Raw genomic sequence first — 21,178 nt, forward strand, 5'->3', positions numbered from 1 at the left:
CTATGTGTCAGAAGACAGGGAGGGGGAGAGATTAAATAGTGTAAATAAATGAACTGTAGGTCTCTTTATCATAAGGAAACAAGCATTTATAATTAGGAATATCTCCAGATTTAAGATTTAATGTCCCCTACTTGCTTTGGATTGGATTTGGATTGGATTTGGATTGGGGCTTTTCCAGTCAAGCAGGGACACTATAAATAGACCGAATAAATATATGCAGCAATAGGCTGGTTTTAATATTTAAAATGAGCCTTGCACGCTGTTAGGTTTCCCTCATTAATGAAATCTGTTCTGCATATCAAACAAATATATCCCTGAAGAGTTTATACAGATGTGATTTTTTGCAGAAAACACTCTACAGCTTCATGTCACCAATCATTTTTGAGAGAAAATACCTCAAATTGACACATTTTGAGGCTGAATGGTAGAAAACTGAAGGTAGGGATCAATGAGGAGTTTGCTGACACCTGCTGGTATAAGGAGGAAGTGACACCTCGTGCACACGCCTCATACAATAAACAGGACATTAATTAGACTCCTGCACGTTTGTCTTTGAACATCTTCTTTTTATAACATCCATACAAATCAGAAAGATAACTTAATTCAAATCTATAGAAAGAGAACGAACAGAAAACAATCACAGAGCTGCGAGGCTCCTTCACTTACACTGATTCAAATCTAACATAAGGCAAAGAGGCTTACATGGAAAATGCCTGAGATTAAAAGAAGAGTTTCCTCATGTGCACGGGGAAATAAAAACATCCACAACCAACATATAAAACAAATAAAACCACGCGAGGGATCGTTTGTACTACACCTCAAACTCTTTTCTTCTAACAGTGTTTCAGCGGAGGATAACGGTGAGAGCAACCAAACGACTCACCTTTGGGGTTTTTTTGTGCAAACTAGGACGACTTTTAACAGCTACTAAGGCTTCATCCTGCTTGAGGCTACATTCATATCCATCTTTCACGAACTATCTTTCTTAAATGTGCAATTCAACATGCAGCAATGGCACCTGGATATAAAAAACGTTAAAAGAAAACAGTTCCAGTGATGCAACTTACAATCATAAGGGAAGCTTTCTGTGTCCTAGTGTGCTCTACAACTCTTCTAACTAGCAGCAGATATGACATGTACTCATACTCTCCCTAACTGTCTGAAGCTGCAGTCTCTGCGGTGTTGTCCTCCACAGCGTCTGGAGGGCTCACAGGCTCAGGAGTAGTATCCTGCACCTCTGGGACACTGCCGTCACTCAGGATCTCCTGGGGGATTTCTGTGGGGTTATCCACTTCAATGCTCGCAGAAGTGGTAGTGATCGGGTCAGTAGCTTCCTCCTGCTCGGTGTCCTGGATGTCTGATTCTCTCTCAGGAGAGGAGGGTCTTTGGTCGACACATGAGGTATCTGCAAAACAAGATGAAAAAGGAATTGTATAAAGATAAAGTCCATTTTAGTGCCTCTACTAACATGTCTCCATGCTTTAATGTTCAGAAAGCTCTTTCATTTTCTCATACTGCCTGTGCTACAGCTCCTCTTTTCACCCTCTGTCTGAAACCAGAGCCCAGTCTGCTCTGAATGTGTCCAATGTAGAGTTACTTACCAAAGTCGGACTGATCGACAGACTCATCTCCATAATTAACAATCATGGAGCTCTGGTTGATGTCATCATTGGAAACCATGTCCAACAAGTCTTGAGTCACCCAATCAGGTATAGGGGAAACCTCTGTAATTGATTTTATTCTGGGTTAAACATGTCTAAATCAGACAGAAAACAAAGGAATACTTCTTAAATTGAGATCTGTTTACCTGAGTCCACAGCTGGCTGAGAGGGCGATGGTACAAACAAGTCCTGCACAGCTGCTTCCTTCTGATTCAAATCTATTTCACCAATGCTTAAAGGGATTTGCGCATCCTCTGAAGACACCTGAGGGGAGAGAACATGTGTTTTAGACGAGGTAACGTCTCCAACGAAGAGCTTTTAATATAAGAAATATGTGATACCCCGTACCTCTGTGGGTTCGCTTGTTGTTAGCAGCTCTTCACTGCCGTCCATCACCGTGGACTGCTGAGCGTGTGTGTTCTCTGGTTGAGGCAGAGCAAGGCGAGAGGGGATTCTGTGCAGGTAGCCGTAGCCAATGCCACAGCCTAAGCTAAAGTACAAGACAAAACAAAACAAGGGTATCAATACACACTTTTGTTATGCCTGTAAATAAAGAAAATGTGTTAGATGATGAGAAACAGTGCAGATCCTACATAAATGTACCTCCCCTCTCCTCCCCATGCTCCATTGGGAGTCACCACCACCTCCCTGCAGTTGTCGGTCTGAGTGTTGTACACCAGCAGCTTCAGAGGCTTCCCCTCGTTGGCTTCAATCAAAGAAAAGAAATCCTCTGACTGCAAAACAAGCGGAAAGGGATTTAAGATTGTGCACTGTTTTGGTTATGGTATGCTTATATATTTTTAAATCCATGTATTAGAATACAAGCTTACATCTTGCAACACCTGGTCCGCTCCTACGATGAAGTCATCATAAGCAATAAGGCCGGCCAAAGCTGCAGGAGAATTGGTTTCCACATCCTAAAAAAATATGCATTTTACATAAAACCACTGTCCTAACTATAACTTAAATGACACTGTTGTGAGGGAATCAAATGTGGGGGTAACACAAAAACACAAGTCCATTTGGTGGTACTAAACTAGGTCATAATTCGTAAGGATCCCCTAGCTAGTCTTGCATGAAAGCATAAAGTAGATCTGAAACATTTAAGTGTTTGTTTCTCACCTAAAAGAAAGAGCTGGCTTCTTCCTCAAAGCCAAACTGTTTTGCATCCGAACACAGAGTAAAACAAAGCAAGTTAAAGAATAGCCCGGGTTGGACTCCACTCACCAAGACGTGCCAAACGTTCTCATTGGCTCCTTCAAAGCTGCAGAAGCGAACACTGGCGCCCAGCAGACCCTGCCCCCCCCACATGTTACTGGGAGTGACTTCCAGTTCCCTCACCCGCTGGGTTTTAGAGTTGTACACTTCGAGTTTGACCGCTTTCTCCACATTGGCCTTTAGAAGGTCTTTCAGCAGGTCGCTCTCTTTGTTCTGGAGAAACAACAGACATGTAAACGACTGCAGCCTCGACCGTGGGGAGATGGGAAACTGGTTTCATGTAAAAACTACATGAAATTAGGTTTTAAGCAGAGTATATGGTCCATTTTCCTCTGTGTATACTTTTGAATCTGTTTACACCAAAGAGTGAACCATTCTGGTTGATATCAGGCATTTTGCTGCTGTAGATGTGTCTGATTGTGCTAATTTTCCCTTCTTTAAATACTATTTGGTAACACCATCTTGTTTGTAGCGTGTCTGTCCTGTCAACTTTTCATAAGCTAAGAAAAACCAGACCTGGTGTCACTTCTGCCATGTTGCTTTTTCTCGCTAAATGGGTTAACATTTTATATTTACGTATACTACAGGCTCAGGACCTGTGTCCACATAGCACCTTTTTCTGGCAGAAATATTCTATGTGGACACAGGCCCTTAAGGTATAAATATAGATATAACAAAGTGTTTGCATTTTGATAATATATTTACATTTGGGGAGTGGACATGCCAAATCTACTACCCACAGAGATTACTCACAAGGCGGGTATTCCCTATGGAGAGAATGAAGTCAAAGAAAGGCTCCAGACCGGCCCTCAGAGCGGGAGAGTCCTCCTGAAGCTGTAATATAAAAATAAACACATATGAGATACGAGTACCAAGGTGAACGAATACTCTATTACAAGTAAAAGTCCTGCATTCAAAATATACTTAAAGTAGCGACAGTAAAAGTAGTCATTGTTTGATTGGTCCATTTCAGAATAATATCTCTGATATGTTTTATAATGATTGATCATTAAAGTGTTCTCAGAGCTGGTAAAGGTGCAGCTAGTTTGAATGGCTTTGTATACTGCAGGGTAGCTGCTGGATTTACTGCAGGTGAACTACAGTCTGATTTAAGGGAGATTATATTTACCATCATAAATCCTAATCTGCCTAGCAACTAAAGGTAGTAAATACATGTATTGTAGTGGAGTACGTATTAAGTAGCAAAACAACCAAACAACATTCCCACAAAATTGTACTTATTTAATACACCTCTAGTTAGTACTACACAAAGTTTAACTGCTTGGTTGTGAGCCAAATGCCACCTCATCATGGGCGGACACCATTGAAACTGACCACAGTTTAAGGAGTTTCTACACAGAATACATTAATAAATTAAAAACCAGCAACTGTGCGTCTTCATGGATACACACAGCAACAATACTGCATGCATGACTTAGCCAGTTAGCTCACTAGTGGCTTAAAAAGGTCTAAAAAGTGAGTGTTGTTGATAACCTTGCACCACTACTCACCCCATGAACATGATATCCACTAGAAGTTCCCCCGTCCGACAGAAACGAGCTCTGAGACCCCCCCATCGTCTTCAACAGTTAGTGATATAAACACAGTCTTTAAGTCACTGAGGTAGAGTTGTGTTAGAAGTCATTCCGGAAGGAAACACACATGGTTTAAGGCTAGCTTAGCTTAGCGCAAAACGCAGGTTGACAGGGGCTTCAGTGAGCTAGGCAAAGCTAATAAATAAGGATGCTAGAGAAATCGAACTTGTACTGAGCTGGAGCTCGATTAGCAGGCCTTGACTGGGTGGTCTACGCGGTTGCCTGGCAACAGACAACGCTACGTAAATACAAACGTGACATACGTAAAACTCATTTTAAATAAAACGTTGTAAATATATTATAGCTTAATAAAATGATTGTTTGACAAAAGAAAAAGCACATTTGAGCACATGTTTTTTTTTTACTATTATATTTATTTACTATTATCTTTTTTAACGTATAAAAGGAGATGAAAACCTTGATTAACGTAGATGTTATAATATACACAATCTGTAATAACTGTGCAGTATATACTTTAACTTGCACTCCTGTTAGCTGGCTGCTGTCTGCTACTTCATACGGTTACTGTCCTTAATGTTGTGGGTAATTGTGTAAATTGTGTAAATTCTTTCTCTAATATTTGTATGTATGCCTCTTATTTAATATTGTGCCTCTTTATTTTTGCTGTAACAATGTAAATGTGCCCTTTGTGGGACTAATAGAGGTATTCTGATTATGATTCTTATATATTTAATGCTTTTTATATTGTATACTACATGAAATGTGTCTTTTTAATATGAATAATACTACTACACACTGTATTTCCACCGAATAATAATCTGCAAAATGTCCTATAACTGATAGCGTGCTGTGGAATATGTTCTTCTTCTCATGGTTATTGACCTGCCTTACTTATCTCCAGGAAAAGGTTTGTTGTAGGTGAATTTGGCTGCATGTGAATGCACCTGCTGTTTTCCCACCATGATATGAAATGCTGTTTTTATAAATCTCCTAAATGAATAAACGTGCCTGGTAATAATGACTGTATTACCAGTATATTTATTTATAGACATAGATTTTAGGAGCTTTATAGGAAGTGTTTGCTCTTCCTCACCATAAGAAAATAGTACATTTGATTGGGAATCCTCCACATGTATTTACTGATGTTGGCAGGTATCTTAGTGGTTACTTAACATTCCTGGAGATCATCCAGTCCAAAACTGATATAAATAGGTAAAAGTAAACGGTATCTGGTAGTCAGTTCTCCAAAATGATTCGTCTTGTGGCTTTCCTGTCCTGCATTGGTAAGTTTTCCCCAACAAAAACTACTCAAAACATATTTCCAGTGCTGTTTTGGACACCTTTAACTGTACTATCAATGTCACGTGTGCACCAAAGGGCTGATTTGTGCTGAAACACCTTTCAACCACAATGTGCACAATGAGAGGGTCATAGGAGGCAACAACGCTAATCCAAACACCTGGAAATGGCAGGTATAAGAACTGCTTTATATTATTTACTTATTTCCTTTCTTTTAATCTGCTAGACCTCATTACACTGATAGATTTCTGCTATCAGTGTGTATTTTGTGCTCTGTTTTCCCTCAGGCTTCTCTCCAGTATGATTCGTACAACGATGGCTCATACTACCACATGTGTGGAGGCACTATCATTGATCCCTTCCACATCATGACTGCTGCTCACTGTATCCTCAGGTCTGCTCTCATACATCCCAAACATAGTCAAATCTTGTCAGTCCTGTTTCCCAGTGTCTGCTTGTAAGTAAACACAGTGTGTCTTTGTTTTTTTACGATCAGCATGGATGCTAGTGCGTACCGCGTGGTGGTGGGGGAGTACAACCTGTACGAATACGACGGCAGTGAGCAGTTCATCCCGCTGGAAAGGATTTCCGTGCATCCAGGCTGGAATGAAGACCTTGCCAAAGGGTAAAGAGGGATCACTTCTCTTAGTCTCACCATTCAAAAGCACACTTTTATTGACAGTAGAGGCCCAAGGGGGGTGGTGTCAGGGGTAACGCATCCCATGCATTCATATTTACAGCTAGTAACAATCCAGTATTACCACCTTCCCTCAGTTATAGTGCTTCAGAACACCTTGGAAACATAATACTACTTATGTACATACGTCTACTTGCTCCTTATACTAATTGTGCTAATTGCCCAACATATGCAAGTTAGCATCCAGCAGTTGATCTGGCAACAGACTATGACTTCTTCCATGTTTTATTAATTGTCTTTTAGAAATGACATTGCTCTCCTGAGGCTGGCGAACCCTGTGTATGATAACGGCTACGTGGCCATGGCTGATCTTCCCGGCCCTGGTCAGACAATTCCTAACGGGTTCACCTGTTACATCACTGGCTGGGGTCTCATGGACTGTGAGGACAGACACACAAACTATATGACTCAACTATTCATGTACATCTAATTAATGAATCTTCACCCACTTCTTCTGTGTACAGATGGAGGGAGCGTCCCCTCCATCCTGCAGGTGGCCGCCATCCCGGTGGTGGAGCATTCAATCTGCTCCAGGCCTGACTGGTGGGGCAGCATTGCTCTGAAGACCATGGTGTGTGCTGGAGGGGATGGAGTCATTTCAGGCTGCCAGGTACAGGTCTTTGGATGTTTGGTATCCATAAATGCAAGAGTGCTGGAGAAGGGGCAGATATACTGTCAGTGCTGCTCAACCCTCTGAATATTTTTGCACATTTGTTTACCTCTTTAAGCATCTGCACAGCTTTAGCAAAGTCCTCGTATATACCTGCCTCTCATTGCATAGTCTCCACAATGGCCCCTCTGTTCTTCCTGTCCCAGGGCGACTCTGGAGGACCACTGAGCTGCTTCACTGACGGAGCCTGGAGGGTCCATGGTGTCGTCAGTTACGGTCCATCTGGCATGTGCAACCAAGTGACTAAACCCACCGTCTTCACCAGAGTGTCTTCCTTCACGGACTGGATCTACTCAGTGAGCCTGTGTTCTTTTAAAAAGAAAACATCCACATATTCATATTTCAACTACCTGACTTTCCTTTTTCTTTGTCTGTTTCAGATCATTAGATAGGCTGGACAATGGAGTGTCTGAAATAAAATTAATTTGCACCTCAATCATGTGTCTGATATTTAATAGGTGTGTTTGTAGTTCTTACTTTAGCCACAAGATGGCAGTATTGGCTCATGTTTAGACCAGATGACGTTTACTATGCTAAAGGTTAAAGATCATCTGACCTCCTAGTCTGCAACCCTAGTGGCTAAAAAGTATTTTACACATATTTTGATCGATCATGTTTAGGTTTAAGTTGTATAGTGTCCAGGTTTAGAGAAAACCCCCACAAAAAGCTCCCAACAACCCCCTAAAGACTTAACAAGAACCACATTTTCCTGACGGTGGCCAAAGTAAGCAAAATGCAGTCACCGGATTGACATTTCCTTCTTGTCTGGGATTTCTAGCCATATGTTTGTGGTGGTAGTCAGGAGACTACAGCATGAGATCACACACCGTGTTGTTCCCCTAGCCGTGGAGACCAGAAACCACACATGGATTCCTGTGGTTTACACACAGAAAAACCCCAAAGACTGCCAATGCATAGACTAATGTCTTTAAGGCTTGAGTGTATGATTTAAGTATGTTAACACTGTATATGTTTCCAGTTAGGAAGAAGGGATTACATTTAACATGCTATACAAATCAAAAGACATCCACTTAATAGGCTCATTTCCTTTGGGTTACAATATAGCATAAAAGTCATTTCAACAAATATGACAAACAAGAGGGTTTAGAAAATGTTTTTTTTATTATTATTTGGAGGGACAGGCTGTCAAATGGCTTAGATGAAAGAGACTGTTTTTGAACAGCAGGTTAAAGTGTGAATATGTAAAAAATAAAGCAGCTTTGTTTGCTCTGCAGGACCATTCAAGCAGAAATATGTACAACAAAAAAGGCAAAAAAGTAAGACACGTTTCTTTTCTGAAAATAAAAAAGCTGTACTGTAATACATTACATTGATACACACTCACTGATGCCATTTCTTCATGAGAATTCATGTTTTTTGTACAGGAGAAACAAACATTGGCTTGCAAAAAAACAAAATCAGTGCCCTCTTCATGGCATCAGAACATATATCGGATGGATTTTAAAATAATCAAAAAGGCAAAAAGCGAATAATACATTTCCGATGTGCATTCAGCACTTTTCAAAAGTATACAATTAATCAGAACAAGTTTTAACAAACAGGACCTGCATGCATAATTTCTAAAGGGTCCAGAAAGGCTGCAGAAACAGCTGTAGAAAGGGTGAGATATGTACATACACTCTCTAGTGTCCTCCACTGTCTTGTTCTGTCATGAATGAGGCAACTTTTTTTAATTTCAAGGGCTTGTGTGTGCGATAAAAGCTGTATAATATATGCAGCTTTTACCCACAAAACCCCTTTACATGTGTAATTCAATACATAGTGTAACCCAAGTCACAGACTTCCAAGAAATTCAGAATACAATCAAATTGATCTTTGCAATTTACTCCGTTTTAGTGGCATTTCGATAAGACATCATCTGCCTATGTGAAAAATACTTCAGAATGTTAGAGCGCCATTACCTTCATAAGTATACATTTCTCTATAATTCATATATTACAAAGTTTGTCCCAGATTGAAAATTCCTCCTTTTTTCTTTCTTTAATAAAATATTTTAATTTGTCAGTGATTAGAATTCTTTGTCGACCTACATAAATTAGTTATAAAATATTAGTGTAATTTTTCTATGGTTACAATATAGGCAGCAGACCCATAATTTAGATTCAGTGATTCGGGGGATTCCACAGTTTTCAGTCCCAAAGCTTAAATGGAAGCACTATCAGGCTCCCTGATAAGCAGGCACATCCAGTAAACTTCACAACACCCCATTTTATTGCCAAAATGTCTTAAATTAAATAGCTAATGAAATGATGATGTAATAAGTTATCAAACAAAAAAAGTTAGATGTAAAAGAGAATAGATATTAAATACTTTCTGATGGACTCCCATTTCCCGTAGCGATGCCATAAAGTGAAATGGGGGGGGAAAGGGAAGCACTTTGAGGTGAAAAATAACCAGAGTGCTTCTCGAGTGAAAGTAGGCGGAAATAAATAGAATAAAATCATGAGAGGAAATAATTTAAAACAAAAGAAATATAGATAAAAACAAGCTACAGCTTTAAATGGTATGAGCGTTTTCTTTCTAGTTACCCAGCTCATAAATACGGAACTCCATAATTTAGCGTTGAACTGTTGAATCGACCCCACACACCCACAGCAATGCCTATTCAAACGTTTTCACAGATAAAGTGCTGATCGAGGAGCTTTTAGAGGGATCCTTTTGTACCATAAAAGGTGAGATCTTGAGAAGGAAGAGTCCACTAGCTTTAACAGGGTGGACTGTACCAACTCAAGACATCCGAGTGTGAGCCCGATAAGAGAATGATTTAACTCAGGTTTTACATGAAGGCCGTCACAGCAATGGTCACCATACATTGCCTCCAAAAGCTAGAAAGCTAGAAAAAAATCCCTGAGGTTCACATTCAGCTGTGTGGAGATTCCCAACCTGGCCCAAGCTTTACTTCCTGTTCGTCACATTGGTTTGGTCAAAAGAGCTTTCTTAGGAACTGCAGAGCCGTCATGGGTTTCTAAGGGCCAAATCGATTTCCATTTTTTTAACACTAGCTGCCATCTCACACAGCATTTATCCCACACTGCTTTGCTAACGTTTTGAAGGCAAGTCTGGAACATTTAATTAGGCAATAGGGAATCACAGCTTCCTCCAAAAATCACATTTATGTGCATGTTCGCCCCCCCCCCCCAAACCTTTGTTTTTTTTCTTGCACATTTAGTCAAACTTTCACAGACTCCATCACAGACAGTTTCATGGCTTCCTCCAACAGCTGATTGTCTGTAAATGTGGCGGGGGGTTCTGGGACGGATTCGGACAGGCCGATGAGCGACTCCAGGAGGCAGGTCCCGGGGTCGCTCGTCGGCGGGAGGCTGGGATAGCTAGGCAACTGAAACTGGAAAAAGTTGTCCATGTGTTCGTACTCCTTCAGGGAGTTGTAGAGCGAGCTGGGCCCCAAGCAGGGAAACCCATCAAAGAACTCCAGGTCAGACTCCGATGAGAGGCTCAGGTCCATGTTGTAGCTGGCCGAGCGGTCGATGCTCGGGGACGGCGTGCGCGGCACACTGCTGCCGTGGAACAAACCGTTCCCCTGGTTGGCGTTCTCATCCAAAAAGTCTGAGACGGCCGCTCCCCGATTGTCCGTGTGATCGTCCAACAGCGCGGCGTCTATGTTGTCGTTCTCGTCCGCAAAGTCTGCCATGCTGAAGCTGCTGAAAGCCTCCGTCGACAGGTGGTCTTGCCGCTGATCCGGGCAGCAAAAGTCTCTACAGTTCCTCGATCCGCCCACCGTGTCGCTAAAACTCAGAATGCTCAGGCCTTTCTCGTCCAGCTGGGTGTGGTGATCGCACGGACTCTCACCGGCCCCGGAGTCGTCGCTCTGAGAGTCCGATAAGTCCGTCATGTCGCTGCTGCAGCTGTTCTCTCCTGCCGCCGCCAGGTCTGAACTGAAGGCGTACGAGGGCACTAAGGTGGTGGCGGTTTTGTCCCCTTCCTCTGGGCCTGACTGCTCCTCCAGCCTCTTCTCCAGCTCCAGCTTCATGATGGTGTGGATGTAATGCGTCTGGACCCGGGTGGAGTTAAACTCGATGCGACCTTCTGTGTTCCCACAGCCGTCTTTCGTGCAGCCGCATGGGAAGGAGGAATGATCCATCTGTGGGTAAGCAAGAGGAAGTGGTTAAAGGACTTGTGAAACTCTGAATGCATTGGGAATTGGAGCACTTCACAGTTTTACGGCTCTTACTTGACACTTGATGCCGGCCAGGCTGCAGCTACACGTCTCGGGCTCGCAGAAGCCCTGGCAGTCGCAGCCGCAGTTCTCCCTGGAGATCCTCAGCTCGTGCAGTTGCCTCTTCTCGTCCTTGTCGATCTTCTTCACGCCGGCATCTTTGAGTAGAGCGTAGCGCCGTTTGGGAGGGTGAGGATGGAGGAAAGAGCCCTCGTCCAGATTGGTGCCACCGATGTCGATGTCCTGCTCGGGGATGTCGTCCACCGTTAGCCGCTCCGCCTCCTCGTTCTCCTGGGTTCCATTCTTAGTCAGCTGGAGTGGAGAAAAGGCATCAATGAGTATTTCAGAGGTAGGACAAGTACTCAGATCTTGTACTTAAGTCAAAGTAGAAGTAGAGTGCAACTTTGCTTACCTTTAACTTGAGAGCCTCGAGCTTTTCCTCCCTGAGTCTGTTGAGGAACTTCTCCCGGCGTAGCAGCCGCTGCTCCACGGCGAACTCGGCAAGCGAATAGGTGCGGAGAACGCTGTGGCGCTGCATCATTCCCAGAGTGCATCCTCCTCGACTGGGAACGCTGGTGAAGCCTTGGCACCGAGGGAAGAAGAACACCGTCACCTGGTCGAAGGTCACGTTCCCCCGTCTGGCTCTCTTGGATTTCTTAAGGATGGATGTGGCTGTGGAGGGAGGAAGAGAATACTTAGGATACATTGATGTGCACTCTGAACTCAATTGCTTTAACCAACTGTGAACCTGGGACCATTATTAATTTGCCCTCATCAAGTTCTAATGGCATTTTTAAGCAGAATTGATGAATTTTGTTTCAATTTGACAGTTTAGGGGACTGAAAACTACATTTTTGTATCCTAAAAGTGTCAGAAATTGATTCAACATCCTCAAAATACCTAATAAAAACACAACAAAATAGTCCAGATCGGCTATTTGCCATTGTCTGCATACGCTAATTAATTAAAGTAACATCAAACTTTGACGTACTCAACATTTCCAGGTCCACACTGCTAGATGGCATCCACTAGATGGCATACTGCTCCACCGTGTAAGCTGTGTGCAAACCTTGCTGAACAGACAGTAAAAGGAGCCCCCCCTGATTCATTGCCTAACCTTATCATGTACCCAATTAAAAGACACTGCTAACAGGAGTCCAACACACTTACATCCTGTAAAGTGAAACCTACACGACAGAGAATTCCTCCCACCTCGTTTCTTGTACTTCTGTGCAACTATACAACTATACAACCACCACCCAACCCAGGAATTTCCCCGTGGTGACCGACACTGTGGAGGAAACCCAGGATCACAAATGGGGTGAGTAAAGGCTCAGGCTTCCGGAAGAGGTGGAGGGTGGAAGTGTGGCTCTGAGGACGGGGAATAAAAACTTGTTCTCCCTGTGAGCTCACAATCCCCACAAACTGCCCGGCAACTGAGAGGTCCTTCCTCTGGTGAAACATTCAAGAGCCACAGCAGCCAAGCCATCTTTCTATCCTCAAACACAATCAAATGTGAGCAGAACCATGTGTGGGGATAATCATTCAACCTTTACTTGAGTGTTCTCCTGCCACACCCTGCACAACTCTCCTCCGTTTAATACATGAAGCTAATAGGAAGGAACGCACCCTCCCACCCCCATGCAGGTACAGACAATAGCTCCACTATGTCGTCTAAATCTGCCTTTCGGGGTGATGCAGATAAAACAAACTGCCAGCTCCAGCTCCACATCCATCAAGTCCAGTCAGGCTTATGACACCCGCAGGAGACAAATGACACCCCTGAATGGAACACAAACACCGGATTATAGGTTTCCAATCTGATCCTCCAAATGGGTCTGCATGCCGTCTTTTCTTGATTGTCCTATACTCCCCCCCTCCCTTCACCCAGCCTTTTTCAGCACCTGTGCTGGGTGCATGCCCAGGTTTCAGACAAGGCGCTGTGTGTTCCCAGCCTTGGCAAACTTCCACGTTTTCCTCCTGGCTGCCTGCCCCGCCATCCTGGAAACCTCACAACTGCTTCTTGCCCTTCTCCCCCCTACCATCCTTCTCCAACCCAACCAAAAGGCCAGCAGACGCACCAAGGGTTGGGAGGGTTACTTATAATAATGTAATCCGTTACAATTAACGTCGACTAGACTCTGATTACCTCTTTTTTTTATATTCTGACCCCTCTCCTCGGGGAAAGGTGAGGCTCAGTCTGGTTCAGACACAGAGGTGAGCAGCCACTGCATAATGTGATTAGCTATTTTGCAGCTTTAGGGCATCAAATCAAACAGGATATTCATTGCAGAAGTCAGAAATCATTCCTGTGAAATGTTTCATGGGCTGCCAGCTGCCTGAATTCCTAAACTCTCCCACGTTTTTACGGGTTTGTTATCAGAGCCTCCGCAGAGAGAGAGCACATTAAGGAGCGTGTAGCATCAGCTCCTGTGTGATTTACTGCTGCTGGTGGAAGACACTCACTGTTGTAGGTTTTTGCAGGCGAGCTGGGGTTGCTGGGGGTAGAGTCCAGGGTGTCCGAGTAGCAGCTCTCGCCCTCCGAGTCCCACCCTGAGCCGGCTGAGGAGAGAGAGGAGGGTGAGGAGTAGCATGGGTCCTCATCCACCTCCTCAAACTTCCTCTTGAGAAGCCCACTCATGGCGCCGGTGCAAAAAATCTGCAGGAGAGAGCAGAAGGGGGGGGGGGGGGTTCATCAGCACATTGTTCACACTTAACAGCTTTGATGTTTTGTCAATTTCAATGAGGCATTCATGCTCTGCAGACCTGGAAAAAAACTCCCTGAGAATCTGTGGTCCGCTCCAACCCTGAGCAATGTGTTACTGCCTATGTAAAGCACTTTGAGTGTCCTTTGTGTCTGAACTGTCTGCTGAATGAATAAACATACGTGTTGCATGAAACGGATTTTAAACCGAGGCATTCCTGCAGTGTTACTGGTACAAACAGGTCGTGTGCTGGGACTGTATGCATCCAGAGCTCGTGCATCTGAGAGTGGAGGTTTCGCCGTGGAACAGGAAGCAATCAATCAGGCCCATTCGCATAAGTCAACAATTACTGGACCCTTCACCCTCCTCCAAATCCCATCAGCTCAGCAAATGCATTGATTAGAGAGAAGGGCCCGGCACAGAGGTGACCAAATCATGCAGCCACAGACATTTCAGTTCAATACCTCCCTTTAGGCAGCCTGAGCTATCAAAAAAATGTGCACTATAGCAAGGAACGTAGCACGTACAAACAGCTCTGTATTGTCAAGAGCCATGCATGTGACGGGCTGCTGGATCAGCGATAAAAACAATCAATCCTTTCAGAGACAGGCAGACAAAGATGATCATGAGGAGAGAAAAGGCTGTTTAATCTCCAGAAACATGATACATAAAACCTCTCTTAGCACAACCTCAGCGTGTTCCAGGAAAGAAACGACTGACATGAAATATGAACATGTTGGACGAGAGGGAAGGCTGTGTTGTTCTTGGATTTGGGACATAAGTGAGTCACGTAGCTCAGATTTTTTCACAACTTCTGGGCAGAGCGAGGCGACAAGACAGGTCAGCATCGCAGTCCGGGGGCCAGAGGGGAGGAAGGAAGGAAGGAAGTGAGGGGAGAGGAGAGGGAAGACATGACTGGGCTCCACTCCAGCGCAGACACTCCCTACGATGATGTGGAATGGGAAAGGGCGCTTTTTTCTTTTTACTTTGCCATAAAACTTTTCATAGTATTTGGAATCACAGCCAGATCGCTTACAGCTGCTGCAGCCCGAGTGTGTAATGGAAGCTCTTGTTGGTCATGTTTAAGGGAAATTTGGATACCTTTACATGTAGGAATGTCACTTTTTCTGTTTCTGTCTGTTAGTCGGCATTCAAACATGTTAATTTGTACATGTCTCTGACTCCAATCTGTCCTGCAAATAAGCTCATTTGCCACCATTTCTTCTCAGAGGACATTTAAAGCCATGCCCACGGATCCTCCAATGGCTTTAGAGGAGCTCCATGTGTGACCTGCATGCCCGGTTTCTTATCAGGATGTTATGCAAGCATCAGCAATTGGAGAAAAAAAAGAAAAGCCTAAGCAGGTCTGCAAGGAGGAGGTCATTTTCAGCACGCAGCAGGGAGCAATTATGCAAAACCAGAGCTGCTTTCTGACAAGGATAAGAGAGAAGACAAGGGCAAGAGGCTGACACCTTTGTACAGGCAGTGGGAAGGGGGGGGGGCTTGCAGCTGTAATGGGGGGTTGTTGTTATTGCTGCAGTCAGATATTGTTGTCCCCAGTGCACATAAGATGAATGAATCACCTTGCAATAGGTCAAGCTGCCTCTGCAACACACAGAAAGGCATCCTTCACACTCTGACCACCTCAGCGCTTTTTATGCATTACTGGAACCAGTGAGAATTTCCCATCCATCAACTCACTGGGGCGGGAAATAATCTCCAAATACCCCTCGCAGCCACTAATACAATCACAGATAGAGTGGGAATAGCCTGGAAACAACCGCATGACTGTCATACATCTGTAAATGCCCGCTCTGTAGGACGGGTACAGGTATTCTGATTGAGAGACACGTGGACAACAAGTGCGCCACACCACAGCGTTAGAGCAAATGTGTTCACCTTACATTTTTTAACCCTCGCTCCCACTCCCCCAATTGGCTTTAAAGAAAGGAAAACAAAGCTGCGAGGCATCCCTCCAGGGAGAGCATGGAGCCAGCTAGGCAAAGTCTTTTTAATTAAAAGCTGCAGCGAGGCAGAAGGGGGGAGGAGAGTCCAGGGAGGGGGGCAGTGGTGTCAGAACTGGGTCATTGTCTCTTGACTGCAGTCTACCTGACACATTGATTTGTTAATCCTGTTCAACGGGCAGAAACAATGGCGAGAGGTTAATCCTGGCAAGGGGGACGGCTTGTAGTCAATCTGGAGTTTCTCAGCCTGCACCCACAGAACCAAGGGACCCTGGGGTGGGGGGTGGAAAGAGACAACCATCGTGCAATTTGAGGGATAGAAAAGAGAGGTTAGAGACAGAGGGTGAAAGAGTGAGGAAGAAAAGCAGTGCAAGTGAGTGTCTTCGGAGGGTGGACAGACACTAAGTAGATTTACTCAAGTACAGAGTATTCCTAGCCTCTGGTACTTCTACTTAAGTACAAGATCTTAATCCTTCTTCAGATGTGATCGGTCAGCCGAGCCAGAGCGGCAAGCACACTAAATTATACATCACTGCCATTCCATCAACCACACAAACACACACACTCACACACAGAGGCAGATAAAGGAGGTGCTTCCCAGCCCAGTTGTCACAGAAGTTTGGGAAAGGTAAATCGGTGGCGGGGAGATTTGTCACCTGAAGCACTACAGCTGAAAGCCTGACGCTAATTATGTCACTGGAAGAAGACTATCTTGATACATGAAGCTACAGGATGTTGATATGAATCCCAATTCACTCCTGTTTGATCTGCAGACAGCTCCTTAATCTGAATCAGAATACCTTTATTCGAGCGGAAATGTACATTTTTAGACAAACGTGAAGAACACAAATACTCATTAAGAAGCATGCAAGAGGATTTTAGCTTTGAACAATCTCTACCTCCATACTCCCACTGCAAGAGACCAGTGGAATTTATTCAAGAGGTGTAATGAGAAGCACAAAATCCAGGAAACCCAAGGAATTTGTACGTCCAGGAAGGTCCTAATAATAGTCCAAAAAGGCGTCTTTATGCATCCCTGCATGTGAAGCACTCCGCCAGCAGCAGCCTGTTCAAACTGACCCTGTCCGCCCTGCAGCCCAACAGGACAAGTCTCAGTTGACTTTGCCCCCTTCGCACCGCCTGTCCCCGTGCAGCTGATAACAGCGTGGGTGGGACTCCACGACTCAAAGCAGCCAGCCAGGAGCATTTAAATGGCACCGAGCCTGAATGACTGACTGACTGAGTGCTCATAAAATGTGATAATGATGAACCTGGGAGTCTTCCCGTGTGTGTGGGAGCGTGTCCGGACAGGCTGGCTTCACCGTGTTACACTTCCAGCTCTGTCACTGAGGATTGATCACCAATAATATGATAGTGTGCTGCACAGCTTGGCAAACACTGTCTTGTTTCTTAAACCTCCTGTTGGGTTCATTTCTCCCCCCTTACTTTGATGTTCCTTGTTAAATATCAATGTCTGTGCTCTGACACTAACACAAAAACCATTCTTCATCACCACATGTTATACGTATGTACTTTTAATGAAGTAAGATCCTGAATGCAGGACTTTTACTTGAGGAAAAAGTACTTTTAAAATGTAGTTTTGCTATTTCTGAGTCCTCCTTCCACCTCTGGATTTGACCCGAACACCTCGGCTGTTCCTCAGAAGCGCTCCACCTGCTGGAACGAAGCAGCGAGAGCTCCCGTTTTCTCCTCTCTGTAAAGCCTGTTGTTCTCCCCACAGAAACATTCTGTTCCTCTGCCCTGATCCCTGCACACTCTCTCCGGTTTCCAAAAAGCAGAGGTAGTGGGAAGAAGGAGGGAGGATTGTACAAAACAAATAAATAATGTCATGTCTCCCAGCCACAGGAATTCCATTCTGGCAGAGCCACTCTCGCTGTAATGGTGGGAGAAGAACACAGGCTCTATCTAACCCAGATGTCTTTTTTTTTTTTACTGCTAACCACTGGAAAGTCCTCCTCCCATAAGGCAGCCGAGCGAACTGCCTCTGCTGGCCACACCTGACAGGGTATTAGCTTGCACGTGGACCTAAAATGCCCTCAGCTGTCATTAATCTGTTATGCAGGAGAAACTCAACGAACCAGGTGATGCCTGCAGGAGTCTGTGACTGATAAACAGGGTGTACAAAATAAAGAGAGGGCTAATTGTGAGTGCACAGGGAGTGTCTGTGCAGGAAGAAGCAGAAATGTGTAGCTGTTTTATTTTACATTTGTATCTTAAGTCAGGAAAATATCATGAGAAGAATTCCTTTGCAATCATGCAGCTTTGGGAGCATACGTACGTGTGCGTGTGTGTGTGTGTGTGTATGTGGAGGAAGGGAGGGAGGTGGTGGTGGTGGTGGGTTCAGGGGTCGTGCTCCAGTCTGGGACACTTGCAGTATGGAATTTGTGGGAGAGGACAAAGCAGATGGGAGCTCCACTGCTGTGGGAGAGCAGCAGCAGACTTCCCCCTCTCACACACTCCCCCCCCCCATCGTCCCCCTCGCTCTAAAAGCATGGGGCCATCCTGCGTGACCAAAATGAAGCAGGCACAGACAGCCTCGTCTGAACCCAGCAGACAGATACTAAAAGTGTGTGTGAGCTTCCTGCAGCTTGTGAAACACACAGGAAGTGGACATTCATATCATCTCAAGCTGACAGCTGTTCTAGAGCAATGCTTACCAGTTATTGAATGACACATATTTGTTGGTATTTGTTTTAGTAACTAGTTTCAATTTATTCAATTCAATTACTGGAATTCCTGTTATCTGGGTCCCAGGTTGCAGCTCAGTATAGGCTGCAACACTATCACAAATTGCATTATCATAGATTTATCAGCTGCATGCACCACAAGGTTAACAGTGAGGATCATATGCTGGAGATTATAAATCAGGAGGAATGGACACTCATTGAAATCCCTTCATATTTTGTGTAAATACTCTAAGATAACACATTTTTTTTGAATAAAAGTGTAAAATCAGAGCTCAAATTGCAGCATTCAACGTCCCCGGGAAATGAATGCCAAATGAAACGCACAGCATCAAGTGCTATATCCCCTCTGTGTAAACAAAGGATCATTGAGCAGTGTGCAGCCTTATTCCAGAAAACATGATTTCCAAAAGAGGTCGCGCTAGAGACGCTTACATTCATTCAGACCCATTAAAATAACAGCCCATAGTGTCATTTCTGAATAATGCATTAAATAGCAGCGTCTGGTGGGAGTAATCACCTTGTAAATAAACAAACAGCTCATCTGGAGATCAAATTATGTGAAAATATCCATTATGGAGACAAACAATGAAGGCGCTCAACATGTCCACACCTGGCTCGTGCGTAAAGCGTAACGTGATAAGAAATATCAGTGATTTCGCAAGCGTGTGCCCCCCTTTACCCCTGTTGACCCGATCATTCCTCGTGATTAATGCTAATTCTAATGACAGCAGCACTGTCAGCTGTGTGTGAGTGTGTGTGTGTGTGTTCAGATGTAGTGCCTTCAGGAGTCGCTCTAGTTACAAGAGGCGCACCAGCACTGCTGAGGTGAACAACTCGGGCTGAATACACAAAGCCGACCTCACTAACAGTTCACACATAAAATGAATCCACAGCAGAACACACACGGGGGTAACACACTCCTACTGTGTGGAGTTTCTAAAAAAAAATCCCAAAATAAGCAGTTTATCAGCGATCGATGCGTAAATCAATACGCGGATTGTTGGAATCTCGCCTGACATCGATACGTTATTTTATTCTATTGCAATCACATTATCACCTGTGTGTAAGCCACCCATTAGGCTAGTTAATAAAACTCAGCCAACCATGTCAATGAAGCGTCAAGTTGTGGAGTAAAAGGAAATCCAGAGCTTGTCAGCGGTTTTAAAAGCCTCCAACATACAAACTCTTCCCTTTAAAAAAACGCTGCTCATTGAGCCGTTCTGTGTCCATGTACTCACCAATTCAAGTATCCGATCACCATTAGGGACCAAACCGCGTCGGTGAAGCAGCCGATGGGACAACCAGAGGAAGTGGAAGTAATCCAGAAAATGGCACGGGTAAAAAGAGCCTCTTATCCCCGCATACAGGCAGCTCTGCTCGGTGCTTTTGTCTGCGTCTCTCCCTGCCTCTGCACCCGAGCTCCGTACAGCTGAAGCGCTTCCCTTGTCTGTGAGTCTGCCGAGAAGAGCTGCCTCTTTTCGTCAGTGGAAAACACCCTCCTGGCGTCTGGTTCTGACGCAGGCGGTGACATAGGGAGGCTGCTGCCCACGCTGCTTCCTGCCCGGCCTCCTGTGTCACTACACTCATGATAAAACACAGGTATCGTATTAATAGAGATAATCATATGGAAATTAAAGGAAATATTAGGAATTGACGAGGCTTTAAATAGCCCCTGGTGGTGGGTTTGTGGATAGATAGACAGAAAGATAACCTATTTATATTGCACCCTTTAAAACGTATGTCTAATAATGTGTTTTCTAACTTATTCTGGATATTTTATTGTATAAATCTTCACTTTTAAAATAGAAAACCCAATCTGGGATCAATAAAGTATATCTAATCTTATCTCATAAGTCTGTGACTATACACTTTAAAATATAATAGTGATTTCTCACTTATTTTGTATATTGTCTACTCACTACTGTCTGGATAAGTAAACAACAACAAAAATGACATTTCAAATCACATAGTAACCAAGAGACGTCATATTGTTTTGTTATGTTGTTCCTGATCCCATTGCATCTTACATCATCAGACAGAAACACAAGTCTAACAACCGGTGGAGGATCTAGATGGTTCTTGCGTCATGGGAGGCAGTATGGTGAGCAGACAGATATCATCATCTGTAATAGTGAGGAGGGAGGAGCTGTAATGCAGCGTGGCTCACTTCCATTTCAGGGAAACAACTGACTACGCTGGTACAGTACAACTGACATGAGTCACTGCATGGCATGAAACACAGAAGTTAAACAGAGTTTCAAAGGAAACGGATGCTTCATATTTAGAGCATGTTGCACAAACTCAGAATCATAATGGTTGCTCATAAACAGAACAAGCGTATTAATACTCCTTTCTTAAGACGGCTGGGGCTGTCTCTTTCCTGCTCTTAACCTTGATGAAGATGAAGATACAGACACACATTGAGTCACTTTAAGACTGATTCTCTATTTCTAGACTTAGTTTACTTAAAGGAAAAAGTTTCATTTAGGGAAACAGTCGTCAAGT

At 44.0% G+C, this 21,178-nt stretch overlaps 3 protein-coding genes across 3 annotated transcripts; 1 reads left to right on the top strand and 2 right to left on the bottom strand.

Moving 5' to 3' along the window:
* Positions 1-545: 545 nt before the first annotated feature.
* LOC134883817 (Golgi reassembly-stacking protein 1-like) lies at positions 546-4,596 on the bottom strand. Its single transcript, XM_063912252.1, has 9 exons — positions 4,391-4,596; positions 3,633-3,713; positions 2,889-3,092; positions 2,492-2,578; positions 2,265-2,395; positions 2,010-2,151; positions 1,808-1,925; positions 1,602-1,724; positions 546-1,405 (listed from the first exon to the last, which is right to left on the bottom strand). Exons 1-9 carry the CDS (start codon positions 4,454-4,456, stop codon positions 1,152-1,154), a joined length of 1,206 nt encoding a protein of 401 aa, XP_063768322.1. The 5' UTR covers positions 4,457-4,596; the 3' UTR covers positions 546-1,151.
* Positions 4,597-5,573: 977 nt separating this feature from the next.
* LOC134884178 (elastase-1-like) lies at positions 5,574-7,537 on the top strand. Its single transcript, XM_063912876.1, has 8 exons — positions 5,574-5,718; positions 5,813-5,907; positions 6,022-6,128; positions 6,231-6,359; positions 6,675-6,811; positions 6,896-7,041; positions 7,248-7,397; positions 7,482-7,537. The coding sequence occupies exons 1-8, from the start codon at positions 5,685-5,687 to the stop codon at positions 7,491-7,493; spliced, it is 810 nt and encodes a 269-aa protein (XP_063768946.1). The 5' UTR covers positions 5,574-5,684; the 3' UTR covers positions 7,494-7,537.
* Positions 7,538-8,204: 667 nt separating this feature from the next.
* Positions 8,205-20,161, bottom strand: csrnp1b (cysteine-serine-rich nuclear protein 1b). Its single transcript, XM_063912570.1, has 5 exons — positions 19,912-20,161; positions 13,763-13,955; positions 11,709-11,968; positions 11,312-11,608; positions 8,205-11,221 (listed from the first exon to the last, which is right to left on the bottom strand). Exons 2-5 carry the CDS (start codon positions 13,935-13,937, stop codon positions 10,292-10,294), a joined length of 1,662 nt encoding a protein of 553 aa, XP_063768640.1. The 5' UTR covers positions 13,938-13,955; positions 19,912-20,161; the 3' UTR covers positions 8,205-10,291.
* Positions 20,162-21,178: the final 1,017 nt, after the last annotated feature.

Source organism: Eleginops maclovinus, chromosome 21, assembly GCF_036324505.1.
Source record: "Eleginops maclovinus isolate JMC-PN-2008 ecotype Puerto Natales chromosome 21, JC_Emac_rtc_rv5, whole genome shotgun sequence".
NCBI lineage: Eukaryota > Metazoa > Chordata > Actinopteri > Perciformes > Eleginopidae > Eleginops > Eleginops maclovinus.